The sequence below is a fragment of the Podarcis melisellensis genome, assembly GCF_964234715.1.
Source record: "Podarcis melisellensis genome assembly, chromosome: 8".
NCBI lineage: Eukaryota > Metazoa > Chordata > Lepidosauria > Squamata > Lacertidae > Podarcis > Podarcis melisellensis.
In genome coordinates, this window is record NC_138540.1 from 18,856,927 (window position 1) to 18,880,556 (window position 23,630).

The window sequence follows — 23,630 nt, forward strand, 5'->3', positions numbered from 1 at the left end:
ACTTGACGTGGCTGTGTGTATATCATGTTCTTTTTTGTTTGGCTTTTTAAATTATCACTTAGAAGTGCCTCCCGGAAAGATTAAATCTTAAGCAGTGCTGTAAATCTGGCTGTGGTTGGGTGTGGATTTGTTTCCTGCATAAAGCAACTTTAATCAGAACTCAGATTAGTTGCGTTAGGGCGCTTCTTGGAGGTATATAAAAGCCATGATGTGGACAAAGGAAATGCAGAAATTTTTTTCTCCATCTCTCAGCCTGTGAGTACAGCCTGTGAATATCCAATAAAGTTGAATATTGGAAGATTTGGGGCAGACAGAAGAACACCTTCCTTCACACAGCGCCTAGTTGAACTCTGAAATTCGCTCCCACGAGAAGTAAAGATAGCTACCAACTTGGATGGCTTTCAGAGAGGTTTAGACAAATTAATGGAGGATACAGAGGATACTAGTTAGGATGACTGTAGTCTACCTCCAACATCAGAAGCAGCATGCTTGGCCACTAGGAGAACAGGATGCTGGACTAGATGGGCCATTAGCCTGAGCCAGCAGAGTTCTTACATTAATGGGAAAATCCTTGGTTTGTTTTTTCTGGGTCAAGGATGTGTTTAACTTTTGGTGCTTGGTTATCAATGGGGAGCGGCGATCTGCTCTTTTGGTATTTTCCCCAGATCCCCCTTGAATGGCAGTGCAAAACTTGTTCAGTGTGGTAGACCCAGCCTTGAAGGGAACTGGTGTTCCAACTCCATGCCCTCTTTAAAGTAAATGGATTGGCAAGTTCACCTTAAACAAACCTCAGCCATACTTTCTTTGAGTTGAGGCTCTAAGAGGCTGTGGAGTAACCCAGGCTTGTTAATGGCCACTCTCTGAGTCACCTGTGGTGAGTAAGCACTTGTTTCCAGGCAACCAAGGTGGAGAGCCTTCCAAAAGTTGGACGTTCTCCCAACGGTAAGGGTGGGAAGACATTCTAGTAGCATCCTCCTTGTATAATAATATTATTTCTAGCAGTTTAATGTTCAGAGACCTCCATGTTCATTATCTTGTCATAATCCTTAGAGTATCCTTGTAAAGTGGTTGAGTATATTGTTCTCCTTATTGCACATGCAGAGCTGAGCCACCCACAGCCTAGTCTTTCTGCCTTTTTACATAAATTGCAAATCCCTCTGCCTTCAATGGGGTTTATTCTTGGGTGAGCAGGCTTAGGATTGCAGCCCTAGTGAATTAGTTGAAGCAAAGTTCAAATTGGGGAGGTGGGAGCTTTCTTTCAGCCTCTTAGATGCCACTATGCTACAACAGCTCCTTCCCTGGCTTTTATTCACAAGGCTATACCTATTGCACCACGAGGAGTTCATTGTCATTGTTTATAAAGATCTCTCCTCTGTGCATTTCACAAATCACTTTTCCAGACTGTCAGGGTTGCTGTCATATCATTTGTTTGTTTGTGTTCTCTCTCTGCGCATGCGCATGCACGCACACACATACACACACACACACACACACACACACACACACACAAACAAACGTATATACTGCTTGCTTTTGTAACCCCCCCCAAAAAAAACCCCTCCAAGTGGTTTATAGGAAGAATAAAACAATGAAATTCTCAGTAAAAATACAATTAAAAACAAATACTTAAAACCTTACAAAATTTAAAATCAACAATAGGCAAAATTAAATTAAATTAAAACATATGTCAATATTCTGCATGTCTAGGTAGGGTGGCCTACATAAAAAAATGTTTTGAGCAGGTACTGCAAAGAGTACAGTGAAGGCATCTCTGCCTGATGTCATTTGGCAGGGAGTTTCAAAGTTTGGGCACTGCCACACTGAAATACCAATTTGTTACAAATGTGGAATATTTGGCACCTGTAACAGTGTCAGTTCTGCAAATCCAAGCAGTTGAGTGGGCATACAGATGGCGTTAGGCGATCTCACATATACACACGTGCATGTATGTTTATCTATTTACTTAATGCATTTATATACTTCTTTCTCCAGTGAGTTGAAGGCGGCCTACGTGGCTGTCCCCACCCCTCCTCATTTACAACCCTGCGAGGTAGGTTAAGCTGAGAGGCAGTGTCTGGCCCATGGTCACACACAGTGAGCTCCATGGCCAAGTGGGGATTTGAACCCTGGTCTCCCAGGCCCTAGTTCAACATACCAACCCAGTGTTGGATCCAACTTGGATCCCCAGCTGCTGTCGGACTACAATTCCCATCATCCCTGACCACTGTTCCTGCTAGCTAGGGATGATGGGAGTTGTAGTCCAACAACAGCGCACATTGGTGAAACACTGCTTTAACCAATATAACACTAGTGCCGTGTGTGTGTGTGTGTGTGTGCATTTTCATGTACGCGCACTGATTTTTTGTTCCGCCTTTAGAACCCAGAGGCGCCCGGTCTCTTGTTCCACCTGCCGCCCCCTTTCAAAACCCAAACCCTCTTTGATCCGTGCACCAGCTTCTGCTTCTGCCGCTGAAGGGCTGCTCCCCTCCTCTCTCTCAGATTATAGTGTTCCCAGTTGCGTGCTTCTGACTTCATCTCACGCGCCGGATTGCCTCGCTTGTTGCCATACAGCCCGTGTGATCGCCGCCTCCCCGCAGCTCTCGAACAATTAGTAATTGAGCAGGAAGTGTCTACGTCTCCCCCTCTGTGTGCATTTGCGTTCGTGTTCGTTACAATAAGTCCTTTTGATTTTGATTCTTTACAGTCGCGCAGTGTTTAGCGAGGAGCGAAAAGGAGGCTGTGTGTGTGCGTGTGTGTGTGTGTGTTTGCTGCTTCTCCCGAAACAAATTTTTTGACAGAGAGACGTCTGTTGTTTTCAGCCCCTTGGCTGTTTGTCAGCAGGCCTCAGACTTGCCTCTTGTGCTGGTTGCCTGGCAACCTGGGGCTGGAGCGATGGAGCCGCGGTTGGCGGATGATTTATCGAGGAGGCCGCGAGCACGCTGAGCCCAGGAGGCAAGGAACGGACCTTTAGCAGGAGCTGTCATGAAATGTTGAGAGCAGGGGAGCTTAGCGAGGGCAGCCTTCGACGCGTTGTCTCGGGGAGGTGTAATGGAAATACACAGAGTCAATAATCAAGGGGCAGCTATTAAGAGTGGGGGTGGAATAAATACTCTTCATTTGCGGGTAATTGATTTACTGCTGGCAGCCTGTTGGGGTAATGTCCTCCTCAGTACAGGATTCCGCGGGGTTGGAAACGATCTAATTCTTCCTTTTCTCCAGGTGGTACAGGGAAATCTTTATCTATCCATTGGTATGTAAAAACAGGTCTCTCTGGATGTACCAAGGGTGAAATCTTAAAAGTTGGACTATGAGGTCAGGGTGGTCCAGTTCTGAGCTCAGAGGGGGCAGTGCAGCAATAAAACTGCCAGCACATTTGCAAAGCTAAACAGGATCTGGTATGGTTTCAAATTGGATGGAGCACTGTGTGTTGAGATTCCTGCCTTGCAGGGTATTGAACTAGATGACCCTTGAGGTCCCCCCCAACTCTACAATTCTATGATAATGGCACAGTCCCCCCCCCCCTTCATCACCATGAGCGAGAGAAACCCCTTTTAGATGTTTCGTCACCTTTAATAGCATGCTTTCTTCTATGCCAATTTTTCTTTTCTTTCCGGTTTGATCTTTCTCTAACTTCTGTGTTGGAGGAAAGACTAGGGGGCTGAGGTTTGTTTGCTTTTAGCAACTTGCCTTAGAATAGAGGGATGTTCTGTGGCAGGAATCACATGTCTCCGTAAGCCACAGTTGATGGCCCGCCACAAGCGAGCTGCTTGCTCCTATTTTGCCCCTCCTATAGCAGGAGCAACAAGCCCAACATAATGCCCAGACCACAGACTTAAGTTATGTTCTGCTCAAGCACACCGTAGTTGGGAAGGCAAGAACAAAAAAGCTTGGTTCCAGAGTGTGGTTGGTTTGAAGTAAAGTGGGAGGCATTCTTCCCCAACCTGGTGCCCTCCAGGTGTTTTATTCTACTGGTTGTAATATTCTAAAACTTCTGGAGGGCAGTTGGTTGGGGAAGGCTGCCGTAATCCATATTATTTCATTTTGTCTATGAATCCATTCCCACGAGGCATCCCGAAACAAACCACAACACAATAAAGATTTTTGGACATTGGCATATAAAGGATTGTACCACTGAAGTTAATAGGCATGGCTAACTTAGGCCTGCTTTGAGTAGGACACACCATACATTCAAAGCACATGGCTCCCCCTCAAAGAATCCTGGGACCTGAAGCATATCCCTCACAGAGCTACAATTCCCAGGATTCTTTTTTTGGGGGGTGGGGGAGGAAATGTGCTTTAAATGTTTAATGTGTCTGCAGGTTTAGTTGGAAGCAATGCATAAAAACAGTTAAGCAGCATGTATTTATATAAAAACCCATGTAAAACAACAGCCACAACAATCCATACATAAAATCAATTCAGACAGAATACAGATACCAACCGTGACTTATCGTGACATAAAGGAGACAGGTTCTTAAACCACCTTTTATATTTTGATAAATGAAATCCAGCTTGAGCAAACTTTTTTTTTTAAAAAAAAAATCTTCCCCCCCACCCTCTGCTTTAACATCAACTTCCAGCAGTTAAAATCTGAATTAAAGATGGACTAAACCAGAGGAATAGGATGGGGATAGACTGCAGTCTAGAGCTAATTGCCCCTGAGCTTTGTTGACTTTAAGTCTGATAACGCTTGAGGAAAGCATTTTAGTGGGGAGGGAGAAATAGTCAAATTCCTTGTTGAGCGGAATAGGAAGTGGTGGATATATAAAGATGTGTATACATATATACACCTGTGTACTTGTTTCTTACATTCAAATCTCACTCTTTCCCCAGGATTTCAAGAATGGCTACTCAGGAATCTTTCCTCCCCACCTTCGTTTTATCTGCACAACCATGTGTAGTAGGTTAGGCAGAGAGAGAGAGAGATGAATAGGTATTTGAACCTAGTTAGGTCTTTCCGGTTCTTGTCCTACTCTCTAAAAGGTAAACCACGTACTGGCTGCCTGTTCTGTCTTGAAAGTTCAAGGCAGGTCATGAAAGCAGTTTTGTACTGCCCCAGCAGAAAATAATAATAATAATAATAATAATAATAATAATAATAATAATAATAATAATAATAGTGGATTTTAATCAATTCCATGGGCATTTCCTGTCCTTCTGTGAACTTAGTCTATGATCTCCTAAGGCCAACTCCCAACAGTCCTGAAAGGAGCTTGTCTTCGAACAAGTCAGCCTTAGGAGGGAGGTTTATAATACAGGGGTGGCGAGTTGGAATTGACAACTAGTTTAGTGCAAGTTGGATGAAGAACATGCACAGATACCTGCAACTGTGTACATGAAAGCACACATTTAACGCACACAACCTCCAGAGAACCCAGGGAATTCTGTTCATTGCCTCTTTCCAAGTACGTATTGATGTCAAATTTCAAACGAGTCTGAAACATTTTGTTCCCTGCTTATCTCTGGTCCCAAAGTTATGATTGAGACTCTGACATCAACAGAGTGTTTTAGGAACATGAGACATGGAAAGTTGCCTGATACCAAGTCAGACCATTGGTCCAGCTAGCTCAGTATTGCTTACACCAGCCTCCATCAACTTGGTATCTTCTAGGTGTTTTGTCCAACACTCCCATCAGCCCCACCCAGCTGATCAGTGATGATGGGAATTGCGACTCAAAACATCTGGAGGGCTCCAGGTTGACAAAAGTTGGTCTGCACTGATGGGCGACAGCTCTCCAGGGCTTCAGACTGGAGCGTGTGTGTATGTCTCTTTCCTGGCCCTACCAAGATATGCCAATGATTGAACCCGGGATCTTCTGCATGCAAAGCAGGTGCTCTCCTGCTGAGCTGTGGATATTCCGTAAATGTTTTATACATTTGCCTGGTCAGGGTGCGTTGTTTGCGTTTTGAATTGGCAGATCTGCAAAAGATCTCTGGCAAATTCACCATCTTCCACCTGACTTTGCTCCCCCCCCTCACTTGGGCAGCGTACAGGCTTCCCCTATCTGTGCCATCAGTCTGTGCACGTTCTCCATGCCTGCCAGGTGCACAGTTGCCGCTCTTCGTGCCTCTTCCCCCTCTTGCGTTCAGGTCACATCAACCCAGGCACGCACTCGCCCACATGCACATGCACGCATGTTTATATTTCCACAATAATCCAAAACGAATATGCCTGGGCAAGAAAGGTTACCCGCCTGCCATCTGATTTTAGCCAAGTGTGTATGCAAATGCCCTTATTAATGTGTTTGTGTGCGGCGTAAATATTGCAAATCTAATCTGTTTATATATGTAATTCACACACAGCTGTGCTCACGCCTGCCTATTGCCAATATTTCCAGGCGGGCGGAGGGGGCGGTTCGGCGGGAGGCCTATTGTTGGGAACAAAAGGCTCAACAGCTTAGCGCCATGGAGGTGGAGCCGATTACCATCCTGGGCTCCTTTGGTATTCCCCTGAGGGAGGCCATTTTAATGACAGCCTGGCTGTGCATGTGAGTAGACGGAACGTACCAACTCCAAAGAGAGGTGGCGGCATTGCTGTTTGCTCCCATTGCTTGAGGAAGGCAGCCCTTAGACGCCATTAGCTGGACTTCACCCAGACAATATACCCCAAAACAACAATAAAATAAAGTTAAAAGTATTTACAGCATCAAGATCGCTTCATAAGAAGTACAACATGTGTATATTGATATGAACGTACACAATATACCTTGGTACGTGAGGTGTATATGAGAGTCTCTTCCAGCCCCTGGCACTTGGGGTTACTGCGGGGTACTACATACTTAAATGATTCAGACCGCGAGCCTATCAACACAAAGTTGCCTATGTTAAGGTACGTAAAGAAATGCAAATTTAGACCTTTAATGTCATAGAAGACAAACCAACAAATTTCCCCACTATTTCTTCCAAATCACATCAGTTTCCCCATTCATTACAAGCACAATCGCTAGATAAAGTCATCTTAAACTAAATTAATTTCCCCAAATTGACACCCCACCCTGTAACCCAGATCACACAAACTCAGTTTCCTAATAAAAATAATTACTATTATTTAAATTTGTATACCACCCTTCATCCGTAGATCTCAGGGTGGTTCACAACAACACAAACACAAAATACACAATAAAAATAAGAACAAAAACAAAGCGATAATCTCCCCTGTCACAACACGTTTGAAAGGGCACCTGATGCCAAATTCATTGCCTGCCTGTAATAACATAAAACAGTCCTGCAGGATCAGGATAAAGGCCCATGTAGTCCTACATCCTGTTCTCAAAGTGGTCAGCCAAATGCCTATGGAAAGCTATAATAAAGGTGATCACCCATAGAAACTGCCCTAACACAAATCCACAGGCTCTTTGGCCTACTTTGCCTGCGCCAAAGTAGCCATGTTCATCATTGGAGAGAGAGAGGAAGGAAGGAAGGAAGGAAGGAAGGAAGGAAGGAAGGAAGGAAGGAAGGAAGGAATTAACCTATGTGCATCATAGAAAAATCCCTGACCCCTTGCCTGGTCATCCCAGCAAGGAATTTTTGTGCACAGCTCTCTCTTTTTTAAGGTTTATTAGATTTTTCTGTATGGCAAGAAAATACAGTGACAAATTTACCAAAATATGAGTAATATTCTATGATTTTCCAAGCCTGGACAAGTGGTGCCAATGGTGTAGTCTGTGGGGAAACTGCCAGGGCACATATACTTCTTTGGCATGCAAAGTGAAAAATATGAGTTTCGACTCACCAGAAAAACCTATTGTGTACACTCTTTATTTTGTACCAATACAAATGCTATCATTTTTATTCCAAGCTAATCCATTGCAGCTGGCACACCCCCCTTTTTTTAAGGCTTATAACACTTTTGTTTCAAAGCTGAAGGTGTGTTTGTGAGTGTGTTTATGTGCCTCTAACAAGTACACTGACGTTTGCTCTCTCTTTTTTTTCAAATACATCATTTTTGCAAATGCCCTGGAGGGGCATATTTAGTAAGGAAAAGAAGAAGTGATTCAGTTGACATTTATGAGACCTTATTCAAAACCAAAACCCAAGAACAAAGGCTCATCTACTCCAGCATCCTGCTGTCAAAGTGGCCAATCAGATGCCTCAGGGAAGCTCACAAGCAGAACCTGAGTGCAATAACATCACTCCCCGCTTTTGTTTCCCTAGCAAATGGCGTTCAGGGGCATATTTCCTCCAACAGTCAAGGTAGACTATGGCCACCATCATGGCCAGTAGCCACCATTTTGTCCCTCATGTTTCTTGGTCCTGCCCCCTTATGGGTTTATTAGAGGCTGCTAGAATTACCTGACACCATTCCAATGCCCAAGGTAGAGACCTCTCTGTTTCGTCTTCTTGGGTGCCACCATCCGGAGTTCTGCAAACTTTTCCTTGCAAGGTTAGTTTTCCTTCATCACATTTGTATAGCTGGAGTTCCTTGGATGGAGCTCAGTAGCAAATCAGAATTTTTAAGCACGCTGAAAAAACTTGCAGGTCTGGGATGGCTTGCACTAGCAACGAAATAATTTCGTTAACAATTCCCCCCCCCCCAAAAAAAAACATGAACGCCAAGCAGATTCCTGGGTGCTGGATTTTAATACTTGGTTGCAGCCTTCCTTGGCAAATTCTAATCCCTTGATAATGGAAATCCTGGTGCATAACCTTAGCTGCAGCCTCCGGAATGGCATTATCGCCACATTGATAAACATGCCATCTGAGCTCCGTTAGTCAGAACATAATGGCTTTGTGTATCTTGTCATGCCATTTGTTTCGGCAGATAAAATATGGGGCCTACAAGTAACACATATGCAAACATTAGCATGCTTGTTTCTAGTCGCTTCTTGGTTATTTATAGCCCCCCTGTTTACACATCGTGGCAGGGATACCAGAGAACCTAATAAATTATGTCGCAGAGGGAACGCGGGGGAGCGTCAGCTTGCAAAATGGCTTTAGGAGGCCTTGTGTTTTAGCCCTTCAATAGCCATGGCAACCATTTTTGCAAAGCACATATCTGCATTGTCTATCGACAATAGCCGCTGATCCATCAAGCCACAGAATTTCTTAATGCTGCTTTTTTTTAATAAAAAAAGTGCTACCCGGATACACGCTGCGTTTGCGTTTTTAAATCCCAATGACCAGTTCTTTTTATGGGGCCTTCAGCAAGCATTAATTTCTGTGAGGCCACAGAAATCTTGCTCATATTTATCACTAACTGCCACCGTCCTCTCCTGAAAAGAAAAGCAGGCGGAGCATTTATAAAGGAAAATTGTTGTAAATGGACAAATATTTTAAGACACAGGTGGGATGGATTAGTCCTCCCAACCCCACTTGCATTTTGAGAATTGTCAGCTTGTGGAAGATCCGGCTCGCCTAATTCCTCCCTCCCCACCCTGTTTTCCTTTGTTTTGGATGTTTGGATGTGATGCCAATAAAAGGTTTGATGATGATGAACCTGTTTTCCACAGTAAATTGCTCATTCTTCAGCAGTCATTTTAAAGTACTAAAGACAGCTTAGTGTTGCTACTGTCAGGGGCAGTGTGCTTCTGACTACTGGGAAACACCAATGGGGAGAGTGCTGTGGTTCTCCCATCATGCTTGCGGTCATTCCTTTAGGGCATCTGGTTGGCCACTGTGAGTTAAGGGTGCTGGACTAGATGGGCCACAGGCCTGATCCAGCACTAGGAAGAGGAGAGAGGGCCCCTGGAAGAGCTTCATTTGGCCCCTAGGCCTGAGGTTCCCCACTCCTGAAATAGCCATCTTTTTTGAAGAGTAGTAGCAGAAGAGTTTGTGAAGAGCAGCAGCCTCTCTTCACAAAAAAGATTTGTCCCCCCGCCTTATACTTTTGTCTTCAATAATGGGTGCTTGTGGGGGGTGACGAGGTGAGGGGCTTATTCTTTTTCTGACCACCCCTGCACATTTTAGAGGGGTGATTGCCTTGACCTGAGATGCAACAGAAGGCCTTTCCTCCCTCTGGGCAGGGCATACCTTAGGAATTGCTGCTGCCAGAGTTTAGGCGCCTATAAATACATCCCTGGTGTTTATGTTGTTTTCTTCTTTCCTAAGCTGTCTTCAGGGCTTGGCCCTGGACCACTTGCCTGTTGCAAATATCCGTATCCCAAGGAGGTCCGTGGGAACTGGTTACTAGGGGAATTGGTTTTAGCTTCTAGTACCAATCTGTATTAGGGACATGGGTGGCGCTGGGATCTAAACCACAAAGCCTAGGGCTTGCCGATCAGAAGGCTGGCGTTTCGAATCCCCGCGATGGGGTGAGCTCCCGTTGTTCTGTCCCAGCTCCTGCCAACATAGCAGTTCGAAAGCACGTCAAAGTGCAAGTAGATAAATAGGTACAACTCTGGTGGGAATGTAAACAACGTTTCCGTGCGCTGCTCTGGTTTGTGGCTTTGTCATGCTGGCCACATGACCTGGAAGCTGTCTGCGGAGAAACGCCGGCTCCCTTGGCCAGTAAAGTGAGATGAGCGCCGCAACCCCAGAGTCGTCCGCCACTTGGCTTAATGGTCAAGGGTCCCTTTACCTTTACCAATCTGTATTGCTTTGAGTTGTCAGTGAAGATTCAGAGGTGGCTATCCCACATTTGTTTATAGACTGAAGTCTTGTTCCCATGTTACACTGGACTCAGGGACCAGCTGTCTCTTTGTGGAAAAAGGGCATACACTTGTTTGTACAGCTCAGCTGCTGTGTACACGGACGGTGCACAGTTAAATATGAACAGGAATCAGTGTAGATATTGTGTAAATGGATTGTGTGCCTGTTCAGTGTAACACATGAACAACCCTACGTGTGTATACACATCTGTTTCTTGTAAGATGAGCTGAATAAATGAATGAATATTTATTATTATGGCTAAACAGCCAGCATACTAAATTTAAGATGAAGGAAAATTATTGATGGAAGGAAAAGCACCTGTTGATTTCAGCAAAAATGCGCAGCGACCCTGGTCTAGAAACTGACTTTGTGCTTCATTGCCTTCTGGAACAAATGAATAGCTTTCCTCCTGCCTTTGTGGTTTTACTCACCTTAAGACTTGAATTAAACTCCAGCATGTGTACCAGATACAATTCTTTGGAGTGTGTGTGGTGGAGCTGGGGGGGGGGGAGTATGTGTGCTCTATTTTGCCCACTCCTGATTTAGCATATCATTGCTGTGGGAAATAGATTCCTGCATTTATTTATTTATTTTGTTCCTCTGGAGCGATTTCAGTTTTCCCTGGAGTAGAATATGAAAATAATTCAAAGATTGCTTTTACTGCAAACGTTTAAACAGAGGAGGCAGAAAATGTAAAAAGGAAAAAGCTTTCTGGAGCAGAGATGGGATATTATAAAGTAGATATTTTATATATTGGCTCTTAACTCGTGTAACTCATTCCTAGAAGGCAGCCATGTCCTTTAAAAGCCACCTTCCTATGAATTATTATTTTGAATATCAAAATTAAGTGCCATATGAGTGGAGAACATTTATGAAATTTCTAGTTCTAGGCTGGCAGCCTGCCTTGTGTTACTGTCCTTGAGTACACACCATACATTTAATGTGCATATATAGCACAGCACCTCCTCCCGTCCTATAAACACTTCACAGAGCTGCAGTTCCCAGCAGCCTTAAAAACTACAGTTCCCAGGATTCTTTGGGGGAAGCCGTTGCATGTGTTCAGTAGCATTACTTCTGTATGCCAAGAGGCACCTTCCACAACAAAAGAGGTGTCAGAAGACATGGGAGAGACCCCAGGTTTGCAGAAGTACAAAAAGGCTTTAGGGATAGAGTCTTTGTGGGGTGGAGAAAAAGGCTCCCCAAACAGCCCACTGAGGATTACACTTGTTCAGGGCCATGAAGCACTTCATTGCAGTTTCCACTTGTGTGTAATAAAATATGAGCACACTTTTGTGTCCACTGTTAGTCCTACTCAGTGTAGACCCATTGAAATTAATGGACTTGACTCACTTAGATCCATTGGTGGGTCTGCTCTGAGTAGGACTTGGTTGGATGCAAACCATAATTGTCACAAGCTGTGATTAAACGCAACAATTAACATTCCATCAAGGTTTTTGGATAACCTGTTAAATCTGCATTCCGGATCTGTCAGTTGACTGTTGCCACTTTGTTAAACTAGTGTTTGTTTGTTTTTTATAAAAAGATGGATTCATCTTTAAATGGCTCACATTCATCCAGCCCTGTGGTGTGTAACAGAAGCAATTCAGAGCTTTAAATTATTGAACCAGGGATGCTCCTGAGGTAAACCACAGTTGAGCATGTTAATCAGTTATCAAAAACAGAGATCAACAGCTAGCGTGTCCTTTTCGTTCTCTGCCCTCTGCTTTTCTAGGGACACAATAAATTTCCAAAAGTTCAACATAGATGTGATGGAAAGCTGGGGGGGGGGGAGAAACCCTATTATCTTTTGTAAGATGCTCTGAGTATTGATTTGAATAGAAGAGCAGAGCTGAAATATGTATTGATAATAATAATTATGATGGTGGTGGCTAATCTGCAAAAACTATAGCCAGGTTCCTAATAAGTACACAACTGTCTGTGTGCCCCTGAAAAGGCTCTGGGCTTGTGTCTCTGGATAATCTGTGCACATTATGATACGTGGCAAACTAGCTTCCGAAATCGACAAGGGCTTTCAAAAACAGGGTGTGGTATGAGATGATGGTGATATATTGAATTTATATATGAAATACACATTTTGAAAACAAATACAAAACAGTTGCAAACATTCCCAAAACAATTACAATTTGAAACATTTAAAAGCAGTTACGAAATTTTTGAAAGCAGCTAAAAACATTTTTCTATCCAGTTATCCTAGGGTTACCAGGAACAGTATTCTCCAGTAGCATTGCTAAACCCTGAAGTTCCTTGCAGAATGTTACCAGGGGTTCATTAATAAGATTAGTGATGGCCGACAAACTCCCCTAGTAGAGTTTTCCCATGACCACTGATTCGCAAGGGAATATTACATGTTTTCTAGGGAACAGCATAATGGTGAGGACTAACAGGTCCAACCAATTTCCATGCGAACTGAGTATGCACCCACTGAAATGGTCGGAGTAGGACAGGCAAAAGGAAGGTGTGACCAAAATCTAGAGGAAGATCTAGCACAGTGGTAAAGAACCTGTGCGCCCCCCAGATTTTATCGGGACTCCCAACTCATCTCAGCCCCAGCCAGCATGGTCAATTGTCAGGGTGGGAAGAGTTGTGCGGTCCACTAACACTTGGAGGGCCACAGATTCCTGAACTAGTTCCTGCAAGTTGTTGTGACTTTTGAGAAGAGGGGGAGCCAGTCTCAGACTAGGACTTGGGAGACCAGGGTTCGAACCCCTATTCAGCCTGGGAACTTATCGGACGACCTTGGGCCAGTCACAGTTTCTCAGCCTAACCCACCTTGCAGGATTGCCATGGGGAGGAAGAGAGCCACATATGCCACCTAGAGCTCCTTGGAGGGAAGGTGAGATAAATAAATAAAAATATGCTGGAATAGGTAGACTTGTGGTCTGGATAATTACATTTTCAAGCAAGTGTTGCAGGCTCTGGACCAGAGGCAGGCCTGATTGGTTGTGTAGTCCAAGACATCTAGAGACTGGAAAAGGCTGGACAAATTTATGCTTTTTACTGAGAAGGGGTCCAGAGTTGTGTTGTAAATGTAAAACAATTGGGGGATTCTAGCATCTATACAATTTAGACAATGCAAGACTGTTAAGGGTCTTCCCCCTTCCTAAATGTGCCCCAGAATCCACTTAAACACTCAGCAAGTTGGGGAGGAGTTTTTCTGAAGGTGTGAAGCAGCTTATAGCAAGGGTAGCCAATGTGGTCCGGTCCGTCCGGTCCCGTCTCTCCCCCCCCCCCGGATGTTGTGGACTACAACTCTCATCAGCCCCAGCCAGCATGTCTAATAGGGCTGTTGATGGAGATTGTAGTACAAAACCTGGGGGGGGGTGTCATTGGATCCCCCTTGCATGTAGGGTCTAATAAATGGAGGCCCATTTCTTTCAAAAAGAAGAAGATTTATTTGAACTGTGAAACTCCCCCCCCCCCCAATACTGGTACAATTGTTAAATTCTTTTGCGGGGAGGGGAAGAAACCGCAATTCCCCACTCTGTGGGCCAAAGTAAATAACCTGTCATAATGCATTTAACAAATGAGGATGCAAACCACAGGAGTAATGCACAGGAGAGGAAGGATCTCGTTCCTTGGCGGGGAGATTACTGAGGTTTGGGAACCTCAGAAATTGCTGGATTAAACTGGGGTCAGAGTAGAGCAAGCCGCAAAATGGTCCCCAAGCTACAGGAAGCAGTAGCTAAGGGTAATAGAGCTTCACCAGTAGGACAGGAAGGTGGAAGCTGGTGGTTATTTAAGGAAGAGGCCTGGTGCTTTATGTCTCTGCTAGAGGGACGTTTCTTTGGGTTGCTTTTGCTCCTCTGTTTAAAAATAAACCTCTGGCCTTCTGTCACAGCAGCAGGTAGAGTTGCTAGACATATCTGATTTCAGAACATTTCTAGCTGGAGCCAGGTGGACCAGCCAACTGAGTCGCACAAGCCCACGAAAGAACAGAAGCTACCACCTACCACCATCCCAATGGTGCAAATTCCATGGTGCTTAGAGATCCGTGGCTTGTACCCAGTGTTAATCCTACCTATCAAAATTAATGGACATGACCAACTTAGGCCCATTAATTTAAGCAGGTCAGCTCTAATAGGACATAAGTTGGATGCAACCCAGTGGTTTGTTCTGGCAGCCCCACTTACTTAGGGTCTTTCTTTCTTTTTTACCACCTCTCCACCCACTCCCATTAAACCGAGTATCTTTCTCAGCCAACGCAATCTACTTGTATTCTGTAGCAAAATCCAAACTGATCCTTGTTTGTGTTTATGGCTACATGGCCCCCTCCACCCCCTGCATAAAATTTAGAAGGACTTTCTGAGTGAGATCTCTAGATGGATTAAAAATAGACTTTATTTGGGGAGACTTTTTGTATCTGGGGATTAGGTTATATTTAGCGAGCATCTCAATATGTTTCGATCCAAGTTTCAGTACCTGCTCAGGACCCATAAAAATTAGAGCACAAATGTGTTGATAGCTTTTAGTGGATTATATGCAGACAAGTCCGTAATAAAGACAGCTGATGAGCCTTTTCATTCACACTCTTGGGTGCTAAGAGCTACATTCAAAAAAATGAAAATGGCTGTTAGGTGGCTGGCTACCTAGCAGTCTGTTGCTCTTTTAGAACAAAGAAACAATAAGCAGAAGAAAACACCTGGGTGTGTCAATGCTACATGAGTTGCTAGCATGGGCACCCACAGGGTTCCCTTGTGCCTGGAGGGTCCCCGTCTCCCAGTGAAAGTAGACCTTCAAGAAACATCTTTGGAGACAGTAGACATGTGTGTTGGGTTGTGGTGTGTGCAGGGCCCATGAGAATTTCTCCTGTTTGTAAACGTACCCATGGGCCCCAAAAGGTTGGCAACCCCTGCAGGCTTCCCCCAAAGAGTGCTGGGAATTTGTATAATGAAAGTGTTGGCAATTCTCCTTTAAAGATCCCAATCCCCTCTTGCAGAACAAAACCCCAGAGTTTCCCCTTGGAAGATCTGCTCAGATATGTGTGCCATGGGTATGCTCAATGTGTTAATTAGAGTCTAAGCTTTGATGGATAGTTGTCTTACTAACTCGGAGCATGAAGGTATGGTCAGGAGACCATGACAGAGGGGTAGAAAGTTGCAATGGCCAGAATCCAGCCAAAACCTTCCTAAAATATAGAGACTGGATCAAATGTCAATCATTGTAGTGCTGATATTTCCAGTGACTTAGAACCCTTCCCCTGGGCAGAAAGCACAAGTAACCTATTCGATTTCTGAACATACTTGGACGAGTCTATTAAATATATTTTACTATTTTAATTAAGCACTTGGCTGTTGGTTTTTTGAGGTCTCAGGGAGATTGTTATCTTGTAGTCAACTCAGAATAAAACCTTTCTTCCTCTCTGTATGTTGCTATTAGATTTGTATAAATCTTTGTTTACAGCATCCTAGGTTTGATCCCCCCACCCCACCCCGGCCGTAAACTCACTAAGACTGACTTGTGATTGGGTTTGTGGTGGTATTATTTTTTTGTGCTTCATGTTTGTGTTGTTAAACCGCCTTGCAGGTAGAAAGGCAGGATATACGTATTTTAAATAAGTATGGGATTTGGGCCAAGTCTCCTTCCTTTCCTCTGTAGAGAACCTTTGGCCATGCAGATCTTGCTAAACTACAGTTCCCACCATCCCCGGCCATTGCTTATGCTTGCTGGGGCTGATGGGAGTTGTAGTCCAACAACATCTGGAAGGCCAGAGGTTCCCCACACCTGGTCTTAGCCCACCCTTCTGTCATGCTGAGTGTTGTAATCAGCACAGCATGGCTATCCAACATGTTGTTGCTGGACAAGTCCCACCATCCTGATTATTGGCCATGCTGGCTGCTAGGGAGTTGGAGTCCAACAGCATCTTGAGGACTTCAGTCGGCCACCCTTTATTACAGCATTAATGCATGTGAGCCACTTTGCCATGATCATCCGAACAAGCAGCCGCATTTATATTGCACTTAGATTTGGCACTCACTTGCCTGGTGGTTCTGGGACGTGGGTGGCGCTGTGGGTTAAACCACAGAGCCTAGGACTTGCGATCAGAAGGTCGGCGCGGTTTGAATCCCCGCAACGGGGTGAGCTCCTGTTGCTCGGTCCCTGCTCCTGCCCACCTAGCAGTTTGAAAGCATGCCAAAGTGCAAGTAGATAAATAGGTACCGCTCTGGCGGGAAGGTAAATGGTGTTTCCGTGTGCTGCTCTGGTTTGCCAGAAGTGGCTTAGTCATGCTGGCCCGGAAGCTGTATGCTGGCTCCCTTGGCCAGTACAGCAAGATGAGCTCCGCGACCCCAGAGTCGGTCACGACTGGACCTAATGGTCAGGGGTCCCTTTACCTTTACTGCCTGGTGGTATTAGCAGGGAATAATGAGAGTTGCACCCCAGGAACCTCTGCGGGGCCCTTGCATCGGCTGCCCCTCTTGCTAACGGTCCTCCTACAGCCTTTGCTGCGGGGAGTCTGCCTAGGTGATCCAGGCCGCCTTTTGCAGCTCGCCCGGTGCCTCTTGTTTCTCCCTTCTGCCGCTCAGCCCAGCTCAGATCACATGTTAAGCTGCCGCCGCCGCCGCTGCCTCTTCCCTCCCCTTTTGTAGTGTCAGAGCCTCCCCGGGTAACAAGCGATCCCCGGCTCCTCCGGCTGCTGCCTCCTCCGCTGCCACCTCCATGCAGGACGCCCCTACTTGGAGATCCGGATTTTGACTCTTCCCCTCCACTCTCAGCAGCGGCTGAAACAGGCACAGGAGAAACGCTGCTCTCTGCTTTGGCGGCGGCTGGTTTGTTGCTTCGGAGTTGTTCTTCTTCCTCCTCTTCCCCCTCCCAGAAGGGAAATCACCCCTCCGCAGGGTGTGTGTTTGTTTGTGTGTGTGTGTCAGTTTGTACGTCAGTCATTTTTGTGCAATCGGTGTGCTCGCGTGCTTGTGTTTTGTGGGGAGCTTTGAAAAACCCTTTGCTCCTTCTTCGGCTCTCTTTTCAATCCGGATTTAAACATCACTTTGAAACTCTTCTTTTCTCCCCTCCACCCACCCCCACTCTCTGTGTATTTAGGGGAGGAGTGTTGGAACCGAGAAGTCTGCAAACACAGAAGTGTTGAGTTTTTTGGGGAGGTGGGCTGGGCTGTATTTTGTGTGTTGCGGTTTGTTTTTGTTTTGTTTTTAATCATTGCCAAACTGGATTATTTGGGAAGCCCAAACGGAAGTCTTCGGCAGCCCTGGATTTTGGAACTAAATATGGACTGATTCACCCCCCAAAAAGGTGGGGAATAGTGAAGCAGTCTTATTTCTTTTCCTGGAAGAGATTTATTTGGAAATCTTCTCCGTATATGTCTGTCTGTATAAATATATATAAACTTTCAAAAGAAACCTGGATGCTTTGAGCTCGGAATGAGTTTTTCATCTTTTCACAGCTCAGACAGCTACCCCCTTCTCTGTCCAGAATTGTAGAGAAGGAAAAGCACTATTCTCTCGCTCCTCCACCCCCAGTTTAAGATGGAATTAGATCTTGCTTCAGGTTTTCAACATTTATTTTCACGGAAACCAGCAGCTTGCCTTCTCTAAGCCCTCCAAACAAAGCACACAGCCGATGTCATTTTGAGCTAAAAGGTTGTTTTTTCTCGTGTGTTTCTTAAAAAAAAATAATCATTGAATCCTGGTTGAGACTTGAGACTGCAATTTGAAAATTTGCAATTTCTGTAGGACTTAACCTGCATATTTGTGCATGTTTTTGTGGAACCCCTAATCCAGTAACTTTTTAAACTACCGTGCTGGTTAAAGAGATTTTCTCTTTGCCTCTGCTGACATTCTATTTTTGTTTTAAACACAGAAACGCTTCATTAAAGGGCTCAGACAGTATGGGAAGAACTTCTTCAGGATCCGAAAAGAGCTGCTTCCCAATAAGGAAACAGTAAGTATCCGTGGACTTTATGTAACTTGTTTGTGTGTGCGTGTTTTATGGCACTCTGCATTCCTCCATTTGATCGTACAAAGCTGTTGCCTTTTAACCCTGTGCTGGGCTTTTAACTCAGCTGCTTCTGGGACAGTTTTCAGAGCTGTTGTGTGCGGGTGTGTGTTTGCCCCCCTCAAAGCAATAGCCTTGAGAAAGTAAACCAGTTTACTTTACAAACGCGTGTTTGATCAGATGGTGCTGGCAGTTTAGGGACACAGCTCAGACCTAATTTTAAATGGATGATGTGATGATAGTATTTGCAAGGATAGTCGTTGCATTACTAAACTTGAAGGCCGTATTGAAGCCGATTCTAATTACATTTCGAGGGACAGAAGTCTCTGTAGGGTGGGTCGGGGTGTCTGCCCTGGCTGTGTCGGGAGGTTGTTGTGTGTGTGTCACTTAACGCTTCAGCCGTTAGCAGATGACAGTTTTTGTTTCGCAGCCGACAGGATTCTTCCTGCCACTACACAACCATCCAGCTGACAGATTTATTATTTTTTTTGCTGAAAATCTTGCAGGTGCCTGCATTAGAGAAAATAAGAAATAAATGCCTTTCCTTTTAGAAAGCAGGGGAGATTAGGATCGGTTGAGGTCTAGTAGTTCCTATCTCTAGAAGCTTCTGCTTTCAGAGCTGCTGGTAGTTTCTGTTTGCCGCTTGTAGAGGGGACAGGCTCCCTTTTTGGCTTTTGGTTAGGAAAAGAGCAATGAAAAACGGCAGGCAGAGGTAGTATTTGTCCCTGGGTGCTTGCTCCATGGGACACTTGCATATTTCTAAAGCAACATCAAGGTGATTGTTCAGCAAATGCTTAAAGAATGGTTTCTCATGGTGGAACCTCTTTGCCACGAAAATGTCGCCGTCTTCATTTCTCTGAACAGAGGCGGGCAGGGAGAGAGTCACTGTGATTGTGAGTCACGGTTTTAATTTAATTGAGTAACTTGGACTCTGAGGTTTTCCTCCATGGTGCGAAATACGACTGTTGAGCTACTGTGCTGTGACACGAGGACCTGTCATCGTGAAGGATTAATTGTAACATCACATACACCAGGCAGGCAGGCTTCCTGCAGAGTTTTTCTTGCTTTTTGTCCCCGCTATGGACAAACGATTATAAAGGAAAAGTAAACTTCTGCATTTTAATAACTTTCTCATTGGACAAAGGCTCTGGGAAGAAAGTTATATCCTTTTCTTAATAAAACAAAACAAATGGACACACGCCCTAACAAACATTGGCTTTTCTAAAAATATATAAAGAAATAGGTTGTGAGCAGTTTTTTTTTAACGTATCTAACAAAGTCCTTTTAAATTATTCACTCTCTGTAATGATACGGGTGTGTGTGTGTGTATTATTTTTTTGCAAAGTCAAGTGGGAAAAAGGAGGTTCGCACAGTCACCCTCATTGGACTTTGAACTTGCCAAGTCATAACTTGTGCCCTCCCCTTTAGAAGAAGGGAAAAAGCGGGGCAGGGAAGAGTTACAGGCTCTGTGTAAAAAAGAACTCAGGGTGCTGACACCACTCAAGCACCACATTTTTATTGTGGGAGGCCTAAACATTTTGTGTTAGAGGAGATGGGGCATTGAAGCTCGAGCTGTTTGATGTCCTGTGTTGGGGTCTCAACTGAGCGTCAGCCTCTCATGCCTCTAGTGGTAACTGATCTGCTAGTAACCTTTGACCTACAATGGGTTGTTTAATCTCTGCTTCCTGTTCTTGCCCACAGGTTTCCTCTTGCTTGATCTTGCCTCCTCAATCAGGCAGAGCTCAAGAATTGGGGTGGGGGCAGGGGGGACAGAGGGCAGGGCCGGACACAGACTTGCTCTTGTGTGCTTTAAAAAAGACAAAAAATAATGCTTTTGATTTTACAAGCTTTCTTGATTTGTTTTCTCCTCCTAAAACGACCCCACCCCACCCTTTTCTTTTTGCTTGAAATTGTTAAGAATGGGATAACACAGTAGGAAGGAAGGAAGGAAGGGAGGAAGGAAGGGAGGAAGGAAGGGAGGGAGGGAGGGAAAGGGCAACCCCATAGTGAAAGTGAATCTAGAGCAACACGAGCCTTGAAGGGGAAGAGTGGCTCTTGTTTGTTGGGATCATGACACAGCTAGGACCAGCTTGTTGTACCCTTGGGTGCAAGTTCCAAGGCATATTTACCTGGCCTTGGTTAATTTAGCTGGTGGTGACTGCCTTGAATTTGACCTTGGGAATGCCAGATAGAATGCATTACAACTGAGGATCTTTCTTTTGTTTTGGATGATATTGTTTGGAGTTTGCCTGCGCTTACTATTATTATTATTTAAATACTAAGCATCTGGACCCCATAATTTTTTACTTAGCATTTGCGTCCTTTGACCGAGAACCCAGTCCAAGGGCAGTGAAGAGGAGTTAGTTTCGGTGAGTTGTAGCCAAAGCTAGTCCTACTCAAGAGTAGACCAGCTGAAATTAATGGATATGGCTAACTTAGGCCCATTAAATTAACTGGGTCTTCTTGAGTGGATGTGCCTTCTGCACATTATATTAGAATCATAGCCTTAGGCTAGTATTCTCCGACTTGAGTTTGTGCATGTGTATTAAATGGCAGTGTGAGCTTAAATTCCTTCTGGTTTGAAATTTCCTCATCTTGCAAACAAGCCCACAAAAATTGCTAGCCTACCATGATTTTTATTAGCCTGCTTTCACATATGGATGGGATATAAGTGCATTTAAATAATTAATAAAAGAAACATATTAGTCACCCATGGCATAAAGGAGCAACTTTCCTAATTCTTTCCTTCCAGAAGTCTCCTAGTGGAGATTTCCTTGCCACCGGCAACCAAGCACAATGCTGCAGGAAAGTGCCCTAATTAAGGGGCAGAGAACCTGCTTTGCATGCAGACGGTGCCGGCTTCAATTTCCAGTGGCCTCTCCAGGTGGAGATGAGTCTGAAACCCTGGAGAGCCATTGCCAGTCGGTGTAGACAGTTGCGAACTAGGTGGACCAATGGTCTGACTCATCGTAAGGCAGCTTCCTAACAAAATGAATTTTAATAGGGACAAATGTAAGGTTCCACACTTAAGCAGGAAGAGGCTGCACAAATATAAGATGGGGGACACCTGGCTTGCCAGTAGCGCATGTGAAAAGAATCTCGGGGTCTTAGTAGACCACAAACTTAACATGAGTCAACTGTGTGATACTGCAACCAAAAAATGCCATTCTAGGCTGCATCAGCAGTAGTGTCCAGATCAAGGGAAGCTCTATTCTACCTTGGTCATGCCACACCTGGAGTACTTTGTCCACTTCTGGGCACCACAATTTACAAAGGATATTGGCAAGCTGGAAGGTGTGCAGAGGAAGGTAACCAAGATGATCAAAAGTCTGGAAGCCAAGCCTTATGAGGAATGGTTGAGGGAGTTGGGTATGCTTAGCCTGGAAAAGAGACAACTGAGAGGTGGTGTGATAGCCACCTTCAAATATCTAAATGGATGGAGCCATTTTCTTCTGCTCTGGAGGCTAGGACCTGAACCAATGGCTTCAAGTTACAAGAAAGGAGATTCCAATTAAACACGAGGAAGAGCTTTCTGACACTAAGAGCTGTTTGACAGTCTCCCACCAGAGGTGGTGGACTCCCCTGAAGGTTTGCAGAAGTTGGATGGCCATCTGTCATGGTTGCTTTAGTTGAGGTTCCTGCATTGCAGGGCATCAGACTAGATGTTCCTCAGGGTCCCTCCCAACTCTTACAATTCTATAATTCAATAGAGCGGGGGGAAAGGACTCCCACATCCTGTGTATCTGCTATGTTTGCTTTTCAAGTGTGGCAAGGGCACCTCTTGCCAATGAGTGTGGGCTCCTGGTGGGCATGTTTTTATAAACAGATTCTGCATTCACATTTTGTGAGCTGGTTGTGCAGGAACCAAGGCTCCTAAGAATATTAGAAGAGCCCTGCTGGATCAGAACAAAGACCCATCTAGTCAAGCATCCACAATCCCACAATGACCAACCAGATGTCTCTGGGAAGCCCAGGAAGACACGAGATTGCAGTAGCCTCGCTTCCCCAGAGTTTGGCATTCAGAGATGTACTGCCTCTGATCCTGGAGGGAAGTGGAGCTAGGGTATCACCATTATGGCTCATAGCCACTGATAGCCTAATCCTCCATTAATTTGTCTTATCCCTTTTTAAAGTCATCCAGGTTGATGGCCATCACCACCTCTTATTCTGAGTTTGGTCTCCTGCTTACAGAAACCAGTGTGCTGTGTCTGACACAGGAAAACCTAACAATTTTAGAGGGATTGGGATAGTTCAGGGCATGTGAACCTTGGAGAGGAAGAAGGGTTTGCATTTTTATTTTCAGTTACCGACATATAAATTAATGCTACATATTTCCTTTGCAAACCAGACTATAACAAGTTGCCTGCCTGCCTGCCTTCACATACCAACCTGTCTTAAGTTATTTGCTGCTATTCGATAGCCTGAATGGAAAGAACTGTCTCTTTTTACAAAGGGGTTAGTTTCTGTTCGCCTGGAGGTGATAGTTACTTGCTGTGCTGTTGCAAGTAACTGACTTTTCACCTGGTATAGGTTGATTTTCATGTTTCATTGTCATAATTTGTACACTCCCCTCCCCCCATTTTTAAAAATTAAATGGTAGTTAAACTTCTTGTTGTTGTCTTTTAATCTAGGGTTTAAGGAGATCCTATTCCTACAGATACACTCCCTTCATCCTTTCTTCTCAATAAACCAAGGTTTTAATCTTATTGTGCAGCTATTGATTTATATTTTCTAGCCTGCTCTGTGGCTAGTTCTCTGGGCATGTTACAGTTAAAATAATTTGTGTTCTAATAAATACTGGACTGAAACATCTGTCAGATCTCACAGCTGGGCCCTGAAAGGCCATAACTGAGGGTGACTAAGAATGTATCTGTTTATTCCATTGCTATTATAAAGGTGTGTTGAAAGTAATTAAGAATGTTCCCGAAAGGGCAGTGGTACAGTCTTCCTTGGGATTGTAGTGCACAAAAATGCCAGGGGAAGATTACATGTTTTGTAAGTGACCACAAAGTAGGAAGTTAGCATGTCAGAGAGGCTGGGACATCTTAATGTGACCTTTCCACGTGCAGAGAGGGAGA

The 23,630-nt window shown here is 44.6% G+C and overlaps 1 protein-coding gene across 19 annotated transcripts in view; it reads left to right on the top strand.

Annotated features, from left to right (window-relative positions):
- The window catches only part of RERE (arginine-glutamic acid dipeptide repeats), a 350,074-nt gene that overhangs the window by 257,103 nt on the left and 69,341 nt on the right, over window positions 1-23,630 (top strand). For all 19 annotated transcript variants that reach the window (XM_081923414.1, XM_081923418.1, XM_081923419.1 and 16 more), the window contains one exon: window positions 18,418-18,498. In XM_081923414.1, the coding sequence (XP_081779540.1) occupies window positions 18,418-18,498 (81 nt within the window). The remainder of the gene's footprint in view (window positions 1-18,417; window positions 18,499-23,630) is intronic.